At 53.5% G+C, this 15,752-nt stretch overlaps 1 protein-coding gene across 1 annotated transcript in view; it reads right to left on the reverse strand.

Moving 5' to 3' along the window:
- The window catches only part of Ccdc187 (coiled-coil domain containing 187), a 52,045-nt gene continuing 36,293 nt past the window's right edge, over window positions 1-15,752 (reverse strand). The window contains exons 17-27 of the mRNA XM_075984609.1: window positions 15,117-15,310; window positions 14,092-14,179; window positions 13,327-13,473; window positions 12,396-12,526; window positions 10,199-10,341; window positions 8,652-8,740; window positions 8,365-8,431; window positions 6,311-6,423; window positions 5,864-5,958; window positions 5,332-5,408; window positions 1-4,857 (exon numbers count right to left, since the gene is read on the reverse strand). Of these exons, the coding sequence (XP_075840724.1) occupies window positions 2,867-4,857; window positions 5,332-5,408; window positions 5,864-5,958; window positions 6,311-6,423; window positions 8,365-8,431; window positions 8,652-8,740; window positions 10,199-10,341; window positions 12,396-12,526; window positions 13,327-13,473; window positions 14,092-14,179; window positions 15,117-15,310 (3,135 nt within the window). The 3' untranslated portion in view covers window positions 1-2,866. The remainder of the gene's footprint in view (window positions 4,858-5,331; window positions 5,409-5,863; window positions 5,959-6,310; window positions 6,424-8,364; window positions 8,432-8,651; window positions 8,741-10,198; window positions 10,342-12,395; window positions 12,527-13,326; window positions 13,474-14,091; window positions 14,180-15,116; window positions 15,311-15,752) is intronic.

Below are 15,752 nucleotides of genomic sequence, written 5' to 3' on the forward strand. Positions count from 1 at the left end.
AGTTCCTTTATTTTTAAAAATTATATATAAAACAAGAATATAATATTACCTGGCTACTGTGTTAAGTGTTCTACTGCTTTCATGTGTGGAATTTCTCATGATCAGAGAACTAAATTTCCCATGGTCATGAACTGAGCGCCAGCTCAGCGACCCAGCCTTTTCATGGAGCACAAGCCAATGTCATCAGCCCAGATTACGCCTAAGCATTGTTGAGGATTAAAGTAAGACGTGAGTGAGGCTGAGGGACAGAAGGGGAGTGGGGGAGGGAGATCAGGGCAAAGGATGAATGTAGTCGAAGTACATGATGCACTTGGGAAACAACGCCTTTATGAAATCCAGAAAACATCAATAAACAGGGAATTAAGACAAAGCAAATGGTGCGTGACAGATGAATAGATATGCACGCCCATGTATATACAAACACGCACACGCTGTACAGGTACGTACGCACGCATGCACACCCATGTATGCACGCCCATGTATATACAAACACGCACACGCTGTACAGGTACGTACGCACGCACACCCATGTATGCACGCCCATGTATATACAAACATGCACACGCCGTACACATACGTGCGCACGCACGTGCTGATTTAAGACACGGGAAAGTAACCTCTAGGAGTTCCGACCATGTATGTGAGCCCCATCCCATGAAATCCTTCTCAACCCTGATGCAGAAAACAGAGTCAAAAGCGGCTTCTTCTAAAAGACTTCTGGGTCTGTGTAAAAGCCTTTAGGGTGTGTGGCAACTCATGCCCATAATCCTAGCACTTGGGAGGCTGAGGCAGAGAGATTTACTGAATTTGAAGCTAACCTGGGTTATAGAGCAAAACCCAGTCATATAGAAACACATACATACAGTGCCACTTCCCCAGGGTACTGAAGACAAGAAGACAAAGCTGCACAAATAAGATGTACCAGGACAATCCCACCTGCATGGGGCATCCAGGCAGAGGAGTCTACAGGGGTTTCTAATATCCCTAGAATCCCTAAAGATAGCCTATGCCTCTAATCACTCTGGGTCCCAGAAAAGCCTCCGAGGAACTAAAAAAGCAGAGAGGTTTCCACTGTTGTCTGAGGCTGTGGGCCAGCACCCAGCAACTACAGTTGGTTGGGACAGCTCTCGGAGACGGGGCTGCTAGGAGGAGTAAGTGACAGGCAGGCTGTTCTCCCTCAGGAACACAGCAGAAACCACTAAGGGAGGAGAAGGTTTTTCCTGACATGTCACTGCTTTAGTGGCCTGTCTTCACCCTATATACGTGCTCCCAAATTGTTCTGTTCTAGGGGACTGACTAAAGGAGCCCATCCCTGGGCCACTCCACTTCCTTTAGAGATCCTGTACCCTAGACTCCTGGTAAGTCTAGGGTACAGGATCTCTTCAACCCCCAGCTGGATGAAGCCCTGGGCACTGCAAACATTTCCTCCTCTTGATTTTTTTCCACACAGCAAATCCTTCGGGGTTGGATCAACAAGTCCTTGGATGAGTGTCCTGAGGAAAAACGGCATTCTTGTGAAGAAAGGCCACTGCTCCCTTCTACAAGAGCCACCGGTGTCACTTGCCCACACTCTCAATCACCACTCTGGTCATTCTGTCCTGGAAGGGCCCTAGGGAAGAAAGCAGGCAGTCTAGGCCTTTGTCTAGTCAGCCAGGCCTATAAGGGACAACATGTCTTTTCGGGGCCCAGTCACTGTGTTCCTGAGAAAATTATTGTCTCAGAAAGTCCCATGAGAGCAAAAAAATCAAGAGCAGGAGAGACCCTCAGCCCCTGGGGACAAGCTCTAGGCCTTGTTTGTCAAGGGTGACCAGGTATCCGCTCTCCATCTCCATGGGATGAACAAATGCCCCCCAGTCAGAAGCACTCTGTTGGAAACAGGAGACGTAGCAAGCTTGAGATGGGACCGAAGAGATGGTTCAGTTGATAGAGCACTTGCCCTGCAAGTATGAGGCCCTACATTCAGTTCCCAGAACCAGTGTTTATAAAACAAACAAACTGGACATAGACAGCTCAGCCTGTAAAGCCCTTGCCATGCAAGCCTTGTGAGCTGAGTTTGATCCCTAGAACCCACTGCAGAAGGAACCAATTCCCAAAAGTTGTCCTCTAACCTCCACACAAGGACCATGGCATGTGCTTACACACATGCATGCACACACACCCTGCTCTTCCAGAGTACCCATATCAGGTGGCTCACAACCACCTGTAACTCCAGTTCTGGGCTTCTGACTCCCTCTTCTGGGAATCCAAGTACACCTGCACACATGTAGCAGATACATACCACACACACACACACACACACACACACACACACACACACACACGTCAAAGGTGAACATTGAGCATTCACAGGCTGAGACAAAGCTCCGGACAGTTTCTCCATGCACTCTAGTCACTCCCCCGTCCCCATGGTCTCCAACACTAATTTTCCCCCCTTGGCCTCACTGACTCCCACACTGCCTAATTCTAGCTGGAGCCTCTGACCTGGGCTTTCCTTGGCCAGCCATTAGACACCATCCCACGTAGCCTTTGATGTACATGCCTCAATCTCTGAGGTTAGGACCCCTCAAGAGCCTGATAGAAAGTGTGGATACTCTGCCCAGGGAAATACAGAGCCAGCCTGTAATGGGCATGATAGATTCTCACCCATGAGATCAACAGACTGCTTCAGATAACCATCCTGCCAGCCAGAGGCAGCGTGAACATTCTGTATGACAGTCCACAATGGGGAGACCTGGTCCCTCAAGTCAGGTTCTTGTATAGAAAGGACAGACAGACAGACAGACAGACACACACACACACATACACACACACACACACACACACACACACACCAGTCACATGTCAGATGGCTATGAGTTCCTATCGCCTAGGGACTGTCTCCAGGGGCCAGCCCTGACACTGCAGCCAGAGAATCACATAAGATCCTCCTGCTGAGCTGGGTGGACACCACATCCAGTGGCCCAGCATCTCCTGTCCCTGGAAAATCAACACAGGCACCAGAGGCAGGGCCAAAAGCCCAGTCTCTCCTACAGAGCTGCTGTCTGTCCAACAAATCCTGGAGCGTGGGCTGGTTCTCTATCCAGCAGCTCTGGCCTTCTGTCTTCGCACTAATGTGTTTAAGGGATTCAGCCTGGCCACCAACCACCGAGGGCACTGGGCCTGCGGGCGGGCTTTCAGAGGGTCCAAACCAGGAGGGTGAAGATGTGGCTGCCCTTCTGTCTAAGAGGTGTTCTATTCCTTGCTGGTGCTCTGCACCCTCAGAACACTGCACTGCTTCCCAGGGTCTACCCTGACTGCTTGAGGCCTCTGCAAGATTCTCTCTGGCCGCACAAGCCATTGGGGATGGACTCGGGGGCTGAGCTGACGGTCTTGGGGACATCTCAGGGGCACCGACCACGCAATTACTCAAGGGAGGTATTGAACTTGAGTCATCCAGGCTACCACCGTGCCCAGATGCTCCCAGGCAGTGCCCTGACTTCTGGGGACCCTGAAAAAGGGCTTCCTCCAAAGCCCCCTCAGATAAAGAGGACATATCCTCAGCAGTAATGGACATATCCTCTCCTAGGGTGTCCAGTGAGTCACCTGGAAACATGGCCTCCTCAGGCGGAGAAGGGAAGTCTTCTGAGCTGGGGTTGGGCTCATTTATGTCACTCTTTGCTTGGGGAGTTGGAGGAGGCAGAGGGAGATGAGCGTCCCTGTGGATGGAGGATGGAAGGTCCCCACTGCCATAAGACAGCTCCTCATCCACAGGAGACAATATTTCAGTCAGGAAGCCTTCTATATATGAGGGACTGGCTACCTCTGTGACAAGGGGAGCTTTGTCCTCAGAAGGAGCCTTCGGGGTCATGGTGGCCTTAGGATCAGGCAAGGCCTGTAGGGGCTTCTTTTGTATGAATGGACCAGTGTCAGCATCCTGTGGTTCCTCGGGAGGCATATTTTCTTTACTGGGATCTGTTTTCTCCGAGGTGGACGTGTCCAGACAGAAGGACAGTGGCAGAGTTGAGTCATTAGTAAAAGGGGTCTGATGTGGGAACACTGTGAAGGTGGCCACAGGAGATATCTGCATGGTTTTCCCTGTATTCGATGTCCCAGTCGGGCTTCTACAGGTTCTGGAAGCTTCTTGTTCCTCCCCAGATCCCGGGGAGGTATGAGTGGCATAGGATGCTCCATTGTCTTCCATGCCCAGGGAACCACGTGCAGGCAAGGAGCTCCCTGAAGGTGGCTCAACACCAGGGCTAGGTTCTTCAAAGTTCTCCTCATTGTTCTCATCCCAGATTTGGCTGGAGGACTCTGACAACTCGGACCCCAGTCTTGGAGAAGGGGCACGTGGGAATGACAATGGCCAGCCTGCCTGAAGTAAGTTGTACCCTGGCTCTAAGTCTCCTGCCACAGCTGCCTCCTCAGAGAAGCCACTCAGGAGTCTGGTCCTCCTGCCTTCCAGTTTCTGTAGGGTCACTGGACCTACATCCCCAGGAGCCCCCTCCAGCTGAGGAAGTCCCTGGGGGCCCCAGAAGGCAGGCAGGCCAGGTTCCTCCCAGGAATCATGAGCAGAAAGCTCCCTAGACCAGCTGGGGTCTGCATGCAGGGTATCTTCAGCTTCCAAGCTAGACAGGGATGTGGAGCTGTTAGAAAGATGGACGAGGGTGGCTGTGGCTTTCTGGAACTCCTGGAGAGATGAACAGGAAAGACTACTTGCTGAGCCCGCTGAGGGGGTGAGGGATAAGGCAGGGGCTTCCGAAGACCCTGAGCAGCTTCTAGAAGCAGACTTAGAACGTGTGTCCAAGATGGCAGCAGGCTGGGACGGAGGGCTGTCTAGGTGCCAGGCAGGCTGTGCCTCCTCCTCGCTGGCCACAGGAGCTGCTGAGATGAACTGAATTAGGGAGTGGCTCACAGTTCCCACACCCCTCATAGTAGACTATCCCGGAAGCAGTCCCAAACAGAAAAGATGGTCCAACAGAAGACACTAACAAGGGCTCTGGTACAAGCTACAGTCGGTACTAATGTGCTCAGTCCTTTGATAACCCCTAATAATTGTCCCAGCCCCTTCCCTACTGGTAGGTCATCATGTACCGATCCCTGAGTGTCTAGATTCAGTCTATACCACCTCAGTTATTGCTAGATCTGGTGGGTAGCTCTGTTTGGCTTGTTTTGAAGTTTTAGACTCAGAATGTAGCCCCTGGGGCAGGGGAGGGGAGTCAGCAGGGTACCCCATCCCACCCCAGCAGTATGGAAAAGCCTCACTTTGATTTGAATAGCCTCTAAGTGAAGACTTAAGGGTCTCTGAATAGCCCAGGGGTGGAGGTGAGAGTCCTAAAGGGGTGGGAGTCTCACCTGGGGAAGCAGCCTCCTGGTCAGCTTCCAGATGGGTGGAGGGGATGTCTGGGTTCTCCTGCTGAGAGGTTCCTCTCCTGCAAGCACAGGGTGAAGTCCTGGCTGCTAGGGAAGGAGTCTTGCCTTCCCGTTGCCTTTACCCCAGGGCTCACAGTCAGCGACCCCTATGACACTCTTCTGAACAGCCCTGGCCGATCACCCACCATTGGAAGCAACCATTGCCACACAGGGGGTACCCGGGAGGGGGTGGAGGGTGAGGGCAGTGGGAGTGTGTGTGAGGGGGTGGGGGACATCTGACTACCTTGATCAGGTGACAGATGGAAACACTTTCAGACACCTGCGTCCCCCAGCTGTGTCTTGGGCCTTCACTGTCCAACAACTTTGATACCAAGAGGGAGTCAGAGCCAGTGGTGTACAGCTGGGCCCAGTTCAGGTGGGATGGGGGTGGGGTCTGGGCACTGAGAGGTCCCAAAAGCTGACCAAGACTGTCTCTCTCCACGCTTCGGTGCCTTACCCTACCCACGTTCCACACCTTTGCTGCTCTAACTTCCAGTGTGCCTCTTCCTGGGGTTCCCCCTTTGGGCTTCTAGAAACATCCAGGCCTTGACTTGTTCTTTTTTCAGCCACCTGCAAGAAACACATTGGAAAAGTATGATACCCATTAGGGCCTCCCCCACCTCCTCTGTTGGGGATCAAAGGCTGTGCTTCCAGAGACAAAAGGAGTCCTTGAAGAGGGCCCCAAAGATCCCAACCATTAAACACCTCCGTCCAACCTGGGAAGACTTTCTGCTCACTCATTGAGTGCGAGGTGAAACCCATGGAAGCTGCAATTTGCAGAACCGCATGTAGCACCTGGAATGTCCTCTGAGCCCTCATCCCATGACAGCATCATGTGGTGTATAAGGCAGCCTCCAGAGGCCACACAGCAGGCCAACGCCCCCAGAGTCTGCAGACAGCACATGGCCACACCCTGACTCACTCTGGCTTCTTCACTTAGGGACTCTCCACATGGTCCATGCAAGCTCCAAGCATGGCTGTCCGTAGGCTGTCTCTCCACTACCCAGGCTGCACTGGGCTTGGTCTGTAGGTGGCCTATGGGACAAATAGACCGTGAATACTGACATGTATAGATCTTGGTGTGGGGGTGACTCCCAGGAAAATTATCTGAAAATTCAAAATGGATGCAAGACTGGACTGTGGCATTTGATTAGTGTGAGTACCTAAAAGATGTGATCATGTGTTTCCCAAATTATCCTGTTAGATAGTTAGTGATATGAAGTCCTAGGGGGAGGTGAAGAAATAATAATAGAATAATAGAAAGAATAATAGAAAAATTATTTTAAATTTAAATCCGGTTGGTGGCACCCACCTTAAAACAAGAACGTGGGAGGCAGAGGGAGGCTGATCTCTATGAGTTCCAGGCCAACCTGGTTTATATAGTGAGACCCTTGTCTCAGAAAACAAACAAGAACTGTGTATTTCTCTTTCCCGCTTTTGGGGACCTCCCCCGGGAGCCGGGAACCCTTGCCAGGGCTGTTCCTTTCCTTGTCTTAGCACTGTGCTGAGGCCCTTTAGCGCTGTGAGGGGATAGGCACTCAGGCAAGGGTAGGCCTTGGCCACGGCATGGTCTTCCATAGCAATCTAAAAGACCAGTCAAGTGGGCACAAAGCAGGCCACACAGAGTCAGGCTAGACCTCCGTATTCCTAGATCTGAGTCCTGCCTAGACCATGGTAGACTTTTGGGATCCTGAAGGCCCAAGGCTACTGGCCTATGGGACCAGAACTATGTTGCCTTAAACTCTCATCCAGAGCCTGGGATGGAGGCTAAGGTGGCAGGGTCATTGCAGGAAGGACCTTGGACTCTCGAATGGCCATACTGGGGTGCTCCCAAGAACCTTGCAGGAGCCATCTTCTGACAAGACAGCAGCTAGCACCAGTCAGACAGCTGAATCCTGGACCATTCCTAACAAGCTCACCATCGAGGTACTTCCGTCCTCAGTCTCCTCTCCTGCAGGGTCGGTAATGAGTATGCTCAGCTCAAGAGACAACTGGCTCCCTGGTATGGTGTAAGTACTGGTTGGCTTCAGTACGCGACAGCTAGCCTACACATGGCCACAGGGCAGAAGCCAGTGACATGAACGGCGAGGGGCACCCGGCCTAACAAATGTCCGCAGAACCTTGAACAACAGCCAACAGAGGTGTGGCTTCAGCAGACAGGAAGGCCATGGAAATGTCCTCTGTATGTCCCCTGCTCACCCTGGTCACCTGTGGACTCCTGGGAAACCCCATCTGTCCCAACCCTCCTGGATAATCCTATCGCACTGGGAAGGGCTTGCTTCTTTCAATCCTAACCGACTTGGAATTCACTCTTTCCAGCCCCAGATACAAAGAGTGCCCTGGTGCCGCAGAGTCTGACAAGATTTGGCTTCTGAGGGTCGATGCTGAGTAGTGGGTGGAGGGGTGGAGCTTATGAACCTAGGGCTGCAATCCGGGGGTGGGGAACTCAGAGGTGGAACCAACTCACAGAGAGCCAGCCAAGCCATGCCAGTCTCTCAATGTCAGTCCCAGGGCAAACCCCCAGAGTGAGAAGTCGACTCTCCCACTCCCTGAAGATCAGGAGTTCTGCCCTCAGGGCCAAGTGCATGGTTCAGAGAGTAAAGAATTTGATATGGATACAACTGGCGTCCGCTAATGAAGATGCTTCTGGCAGTGCTGCTTTCTAAGCTCTTGGAAACATCTAGATAAACCAAGCTACAGCTGAAATAGCCAGATAAGTATTGTCTTTAATGTCCCCAGAGGAGTAGCCAAGTCACCTCCCACAGGCAATGGAGTTGGCCAGTCTTCTAGCCAGGAAAGGGTCTGTGGTCTCGGGAAGGGGCCATGAGCATCCGTCCTCTTCAGCTTTCCCTGGGGACCTCCCTGTTCCTGCTTGACCGCTGGACACCAGACTTGGACAGGGTCCACTGGATGTGGGGGAAGCTCCTGGAAAGGTCCACACAGGGATGGCCCACAGACAGTTTCCAGGGGCATTACCTGGAAGAAGCAGTTCCTTGGCCTCCTGTGGCTTCAGCTGAGAGACCGGGTTATCATCTTTCTCGACCTGTGTCAACAAGATAGAAGGAGAATCATGACGAGAGTCCAGGAGCCACCTGGGGACAGAACTCCAGGGACTAGGATGAGCAGGGCCACCAGCACCACGGGCGCTAGCTCATGGGCACCCAGGAGTCCCAACCAAGATCAAACTATAGACTGGGAGAATGGTATGGGAGGTGCCCCAAACCAGCAGGGCTGGGGAGAGGGACTTCCTGGGGGTTGCATACAGGAAAGGCTGAGAGTTTATGATGTTCAGAGTCCAGGGAGCTCGAGTGCAGCAGACCAGGGGGAGAGACACAAGGCTGTTTTCCAGGTCCTGAAAAACACAATTCCTGGGGTCACTCACGCTGATTAGCCTGTGTAGAACCCCGGACTTAAGATACGCCACATGGCTTGCTGCTTTGGAAGCTAGATGAGGCTCTCTACTGCTTTCCGCTGCTGCTCCCAACACCCTCCCCTCCACACCTGCCTCATATTCCGGTCATAATGTTGTCTAGTTTTCTGCCCCCATGCCCAAACCTCTTCAGCATCACCAGACATAGATGCTAGTGTCTGGGGGGTGGGTAGCTCCACCATGTGTCCCCCCAGACTGTGTGCTCAAGTATTCTGGGGTGCTCAACTCATAAGCTGAAAACCTGGGAACGAGAGCTTATTTGTAAGAGGGCCTTTGCAGATATAATAAGAATCTCTAGACAAGCCCATCTTAGAGTTGGGCAGATCGTAACTCTAAAAGAAATGGGAGAGGGCTGGAGAGATGGCTCAGAGATTAAGAGCATTGCCTGCTCTTCCAAAGGTCCTGAGTTCAATTCCCAGCAACCGCATGGTGGCTCACAAACATCTGTAATGGGGTCTGGTGCCCTCTTCTGGCCTGCAGGCATACACACATACAGAATATTGTATACATAATAAAAAAAAAAGAAACAGGAGAGGAAATGGACACAGGAGAAAAGAGACAGGCACAAGGAGACAGAGTCTGGAGACAACCTTAGATCTGGGGAACATCTGGAGCCAAAAGGAGCTAGAAGGACCTTGTCCTGGAGCCTTTGGAGGGAACATAGATTTTCCCCTTCTGGTCTCCAGAATGTGAGAACACACATTTGCTTGAGTCATTCAGCTTGCAGAACTCTGAGTGGCAGCCTCCAAAAATGAATATGACATTTATCTCATAAGGAAGAGACTGAACATAGGAGGGGAAGAACATGGTGGAGGCAGAATGGAGCACAGGCCAAGTGGTCACACCAGCAGACCGTGGATTGATGGAGGCAGAGAGTGCACCCTTATTTTCCTGGATTCTTCCTTGGGGGACAGAGAGCAAATCTACCAGGCCATGGCAAGATGGGGAGGGACAGCCAGGAATTATGTTAGACTGTGTCCTACTATGTTTCTGCCCTGAACCAGGAAAACACTCCTTTTATGCCAGGGAAGGGCATGCTCAGCCTCAGTCTTTGCCTGGCAGCAGTGGGATATGACCAGGCCTTGCTGCTGACAGGTTTGTGTTCTGACAGCCCCAGGCCTGCAGTGATGGCCAGTCACATTAGCTCTGAGCAGCTGCTCCTGCCAGGAACCCTCTGCAGCGGGAGAGCCTGTCTGTGCAGTTTCCCATGACATCCCATGTTCTGTGTCTCCGAGCATGGTGAGGGGTGGTCCAATGGGCACTCTGCTGCAACTCACTGGCCTGGTGGCCTGGTACGTAGGACTGTCTCGCCCCAAGCTTAATGTTGCCCCCACAGAAGGCCGGCGCTGACAGATTGAGCAATTATCTGTTCTGGACTACCTTGGCTGTCATGTCCACTCTCCACAGATGTGCTTCCAGTTCCCAGTGTGACATCTGCACACTTCAGCCTCCGAGGCTGCAGGAGCTTATCTGTAGCTGAAGTTGTCTGGGGAGGTACCACTTCCTTCTGCTCTGGAGAAAGGCTGCAGGACAAGACACAGCAGACTAGATGTGAGTGGACCTCCAGCTGCTCCAGCCAGGGTGCCCATCCCTGACCACAAGACTCAGCAAGTCCTTGTCCAGGGTGCCCATCCCTGACCACAAGACTCAGCAAGTCCTTGTCCCTAGAACCACCTTGAGCTACATCCAGGGGCAACTGGACCAGTGGCCAAGCAGAAGACAGGGTCCTGGTCCCTTTTCACTCAGCAGCTTCCCAAGCAGGGCCTGGGCCTCAGATGGAGCAGCTGCTATGGGGCATGGATGGGGACCTAGGAGCCTCTGGTCCTTTTCCTTGTTGCCTGGGCCCACCATCGTGTGTGAACCAGTCAGCCTGCCTCTTAGGGCCCTGGGGACACTCTAGAGGTTCAAAAGGGAGGGCTCTGCCTAGGGGCAGCTTCTGGGTCCTGGCAGTTTCACCAACATCAAGTGCTGTAGGTCCGTTCAGGGCCTGGAATAGGCGTGCTATCCTGGCCCAGTCTGTACTCTGCTGACAGGCACAGAGAGGAGGGTCCAGAGTGACTGTTCTTGCCAAGGCTGTTGAGAGGTACCAGAGAAAGCTCTAGAAGATCTTTTCTCTTGCAGGCCAGCCTGAGGGAGGTGATTCTATCTCCAACCCCACCCTCAAGGTGGAGGGAAGAAGCCCAGGAACTAATCACTAGGGCCTGGGTGGTGATAGCCTTCCCAGGACTGGCAGTGGGTGCCTGGGGAAGAGGAGACTGCCAGGATGAGAACCATCCACAGATCACTCCGCCCCGACAGTGCTGCTGGGTGGAGCACAGTGTTTCCTGCTGTGGACTAGCACTTTAACTGTGTACAGGCTGTTAAGTTTGTTTACCCTGCGTCTGTTTAATGTTGTAAAGATATGCTGCATTTGTTCATGTAAAGACATGTTGCTTTGTCGGTCTAAGGAACTTGATTACTTGATTGGTCTAATAAAAAGCTGAGCTGCCAATAGCAAGGCAGTGGAGGGATAGGAGGGGCTGGCGGACAGAGAGGGGAGAGGGAGGGAGAGAGAGAGAGAGAGAGAGAGCTGGGGCCAGCCAGGCAGCTGCCAGCCAGGAGGAAGCAGTGAAAGTAATACATACAGAATGAAAGAAAGGTAAAAAGCCCCAAGGCAAACCGTAGACAAAGAGAGAAGAGAAGCAGGTTAAATTAAGTTCTAAGTGGGGGAGGGGGAGAGAAAAGGGAGGTGGGGAGGAGGCGGAAATTTTTAATAATAAAAAAAAGAACTAAAAAAAAAATTAAGTTCTAAGAGCTAGTGGGGCGAGCATAAGATAAAGCCAAGCATTCATTCATTAATAATAAGTTTCTGTGTCCTGCTTCTCAGACTGGTGGTCTGAGAAAGCCTGCTACAGTTTCCAGCATGGGGAAGCCACTATGGGGAAAGGCCTGCTGCTCCTTTCACTCATCTGTGGTCAAGGGACACTCTTCATGTCTCTCCTCCGAACACAGGCAGGAACCTCACCCCCTTTTGCTGCAAAATGGCCAGGCCTCAAAGAAAGTCCAGCTGCTGCTGGCCATAGAACAGCTCCTACAGTCCCAGAGGCTGGAGTGGTCACACACATGCTTTCTGCTGCCCCAAGCCAGGCTGTCTGTGTGCTCTGTCATCCTATGCCCCACAGAGTGCTCTAGGGAGCATCATGTGCCCATATCCCTCAACCACAGAGCCAGTAACTGTGGCGGCTGTTTGATCTGTCCTGGAGTTCAGGGCAGGTCTGGTCCTCCCACGCCCTTCTGCCCACCCCACCCCCATCCTCCTGGAGGAGTTCAGGGCAGGTCTGGTCCTCCCATGCCCTTCTCCCCCCATCCTCCTGGAGTTCAGGGCAGGTCTGGTCCTCCCATGCCCTTCTACCACCACCCCCCCCATCCACCTGGAGGAGTTCAGGGCAGGTCTGGTCCTCCCATGCCCTTCTCCCCCCCCATCCTCCTGGGAGCAGCGGAGTGAAATGGATCCATGCAGCAGAAAACAAATACACGAAAGGTTTGTCATGGTATGTGCCAGAGCCATCTTCCCTCACTCCCACTCTCCCCCACTCACTCTGAAACTTTCAAGCTGTCTGAGAGTTCCTGGGGGTTGTGGCTTTGGGGGCTCCCAGGTCTGTGTTCCTCTGTTTTCTGATGTGTATCAGAGACCCCTTCCCAGGCGACCTTGACGCTGGAGCTGGAACTCTAGGAAAAATAGCACAGGGCAAGCCTGGGATAGCTACCTTCAGCTGGTGCCCTCTGCAGAAAAGCAGGGGGGCAGGAGCACATGGCAGCGGCCACCGCAGGACACCCTTACCACTGTAGATAGAGTGGGCACCAGCTGAGACAAGCTGCCCCGTCCCTTACCAGGCCTAGACACCTGCTGATAGGTACAGACAGAAGACAGAGCTCGCTTTTCTGCCCACAGTTGCCAAGAGGCATAGAGAATTCTAGAGTCAGGTAGTCCAGAGCCCCCTCTCCTGAAGGTTGGCCTGTGGCAAGTGCTTCAGAGATGAAGCCACTGTCTTCCTGCTTACAGAGTTAGGGGTGTCTTCCTGCTTACAGAGTTAGGGGAACGCAGAGTGCCCAAGGGTCCCTTGCCCTCATCCATATTCCCTCTCATGCTCTTATCTGGGTGAAAGGAGCAGGGACTCAGCTCCACAGACACAGTGGGTACTTTGTCTGAGTGGCCTCTCCAGCACACCCAGGCCTGCTAGGGACAGAAGTCCCCATTGCTACCGCTGGCCCATCTGAGTGGTACCTGGGCCTCCTCGAGCTAGATCATTACCCCTCCACCCCCACCCACCAGGCTCTCCTCCTCCTACAGGGCCTTTCTTCTCCCCCTGGTCTGTAATAACTGCCATAGCTTGGAAGCCTGGCTCCTCCCCCAGGGCCCCCGGCAGGTCATCTTCTCCCTCAACACCATCATCCTGTTCCAGACCCTTTCCACCTAGAGTGGCAGGTGGGACACAAAGGGACCAAGCGAAGATGCTGGGAGCGCCCACCTGCAGCCGCTGGGTCCGGGCCTGGAGCTCCTGACGCAAGTGAGCCATGGACCTCTGCACATCGAGGATAGACTGCTGGTGCTGCAGGAGCTGCTTTCTGTCACGATGCAGGGACGCGTACACCTTCTTCAGGTACTGGATTTCCCTCTGAAGTTCCGGAGGAGAAAATTCCAGTTAGGACACCGGGGCAGGGAGGGGACGCCCAGGGGCCTCTGCCTCTCATGCTGCCTGACAACCCACCTCTCCTCCCCCAGGCCTTTTGCTTGGCCCTCCCTGCTCAGCCTCTTAGCTTTTGCTCTCCTCTGGGTTTGGTCTGGGCAGGAGGGAACCCATGAAGCTGGGGTACTCATGCACCAATGACTTCCATATGGAGGTCTCTCTCCCTATTCCCCCCTTCTCCCCTCCCCCCAGGTGTTGGCTACTGCCTTGCCTCTGTACCACCCTTTTATTCTAAAAGCCTCGCCAAGACTTCGGAAACAGACACTGCTCTACAGTGGGAACTTGAAGCTCCCAGAAGCTAAGCGACTTGTCGCAGGCCACAGTTAGCAGGAGGTTAAGCGTGGTTTAGACCCAGGGACATAGGGCCATGTGCCACTTAGATTTGCAGTCCTCTGACCGTGGGCTCTTCCAGGCCCCATAGAGTTGTAAGCATTACTGGAGGGTGGCAAGAGCTCAAGGACGTTCTGAGACACAGGGGCATTCTGGTGCCCCCACTGGGCGGGCCGCAGGCCTGCTTCTGTGTGGCCGTTCCTTGTCCGTGCCTACCTGTTCCTTCTCAAGCCTGCTGAGGGCTTGTTGTTGCTTCTCCCACAAAGTGGCCCGTGCCGCTTCGCGCCCCTTGAGCCCCAGACACCTAGGGAAGGGAAAAAGCCACAGGCAGTCTTGAGAGTCTCTCCAGATTGGGAGATCCACAAAGCAGGACCAGGCAGCTCCAGCAGCCAGGTACACCTAGATGTCCCCCAACCGAGCAGAGTCTGGGAGCCCCAGGGACCTTAGCCTGGGCTGTCAATCGTCCCTCCCAGCATATTGATGACTGTCTCATGGTCAAGGGTGTGAAGGCCTGAGGTGATGAAGTCTCCCACCTGCAGACTACATCCAGACAAGGGGTTCCCCACTGATAGACAGTAAGGACATGTCATGCCCAGGGTGGTGGTGGGCTGTGAATAGAGGAACCTCCAGAGGCCAGCCTCAGCAAGGCCAGAGGATTCTGGATTCGTTTCATTTATATATGAAAGTCCTATATCTAAGAAATCACTCTAAGGAAAAAGTTTCTCGGTAGTCATAATGGCAAAACGTTGGCTACACAGCGAAGGTCTGTAATTAGAGACGGGCCAAGGGAATGCTGATGGCCTGCAATGCCCATGTGCTGGCACGTATGTGGTGACGTGAGGCTTCCTGGCATGCAGCAGCGTGCGAAGCCTAAGCCCCCAGCAACACTCTGGAACACTCTGAAAATACTGCAGACACTACAGAGACAGGGACCGTGGCTGCTCGTTTAGTCTTTTGGGGACACTTACTATCTTCCCTAAATTTCTCCAAGTGCCTATCACTGCCTGGATCACTTCAGTCATCTTTCTGTGTCGTCTGGTCTGTGTGTGGGTAAGAGGGTGGGCACGTGGAGGGTGAGCACGTGGAGGGGGTGGGCACGTGGACAGGGGTGGGCACGTAGACTGGGTGGGCACATGGAGGGTGGGCACGTGGACAGGAGTGGGCACGTGGACGGAGTGGGCACGTGGGTGGGGGTGGGCACGTGGACGGGGTGGGCAGAACCAACCACACGTTGAGCTCACCCTATCTGATGCTCCAGGCAGGCCAGCTCAGCATGGGCTTTTTCCTCCAGCGCCATTTCACGCAGTCGGAGAACTGCAGCCTGGTGCTGGGCACGCAGCTCTTCGTCTCTCAGACTCTGCTCCAGCATCGCAATAGTGAAGCGGTGGAAGGTCCTGGACCTTTCTGTTCCTGGCTCTGGTCTCTCTATGTCCCGCTGCAGAGACACAGACCAACCCAGTCTTGTCACTACAAATTCCTCTCAAGGGCTGGGAGCGGTCCCAATTCTCTGGAAGATGCCACAGACTCCAAGAAGTCCTCTCTAAACGCCCACCAGCTTATCCCCTTCACAATGCTCCCTTCCTGGCAAGGCACCCCTTCCTGACTAGTAAGCTCCCAGAGGGCAGGCAGGGTCCTCATCATCCTGGACTCACTCCCATCCCAAGCTAGGCAGGACACTTGTTGATGCTCTGCAGGGTTTTAGCAAGGCAGGCTGGGCTGTGCACTGTCCTATCCAAAGCACCCTGTTGGCATGCAGGTCCTCAGCTATCACCCAGGGTGAGAGGAAGAGTTGGGGTAGCTACCAGCTGCAAGGATAGACACTGGAATGATGGGGTGACCCTTCCCAGATTAGGGCCAGTGGGGACCCACTACCCACC

This window comes from Microtus pennsylvanicus, chromosome 9, assembly GCF_037038515.1.
Source record: "Microtus pennsylvanicus isolate mMicPen1 chromosome 9, mMicPen1.hap1, whole genome shotgun sequence".
In the NCBI taxonomy this organism is placed as follows: Eukaryota; Metazoa; Chordata; class Mammalia; order Rodentia; family Cricetidae; genus Microtus; species Microtus pennsylvanicus.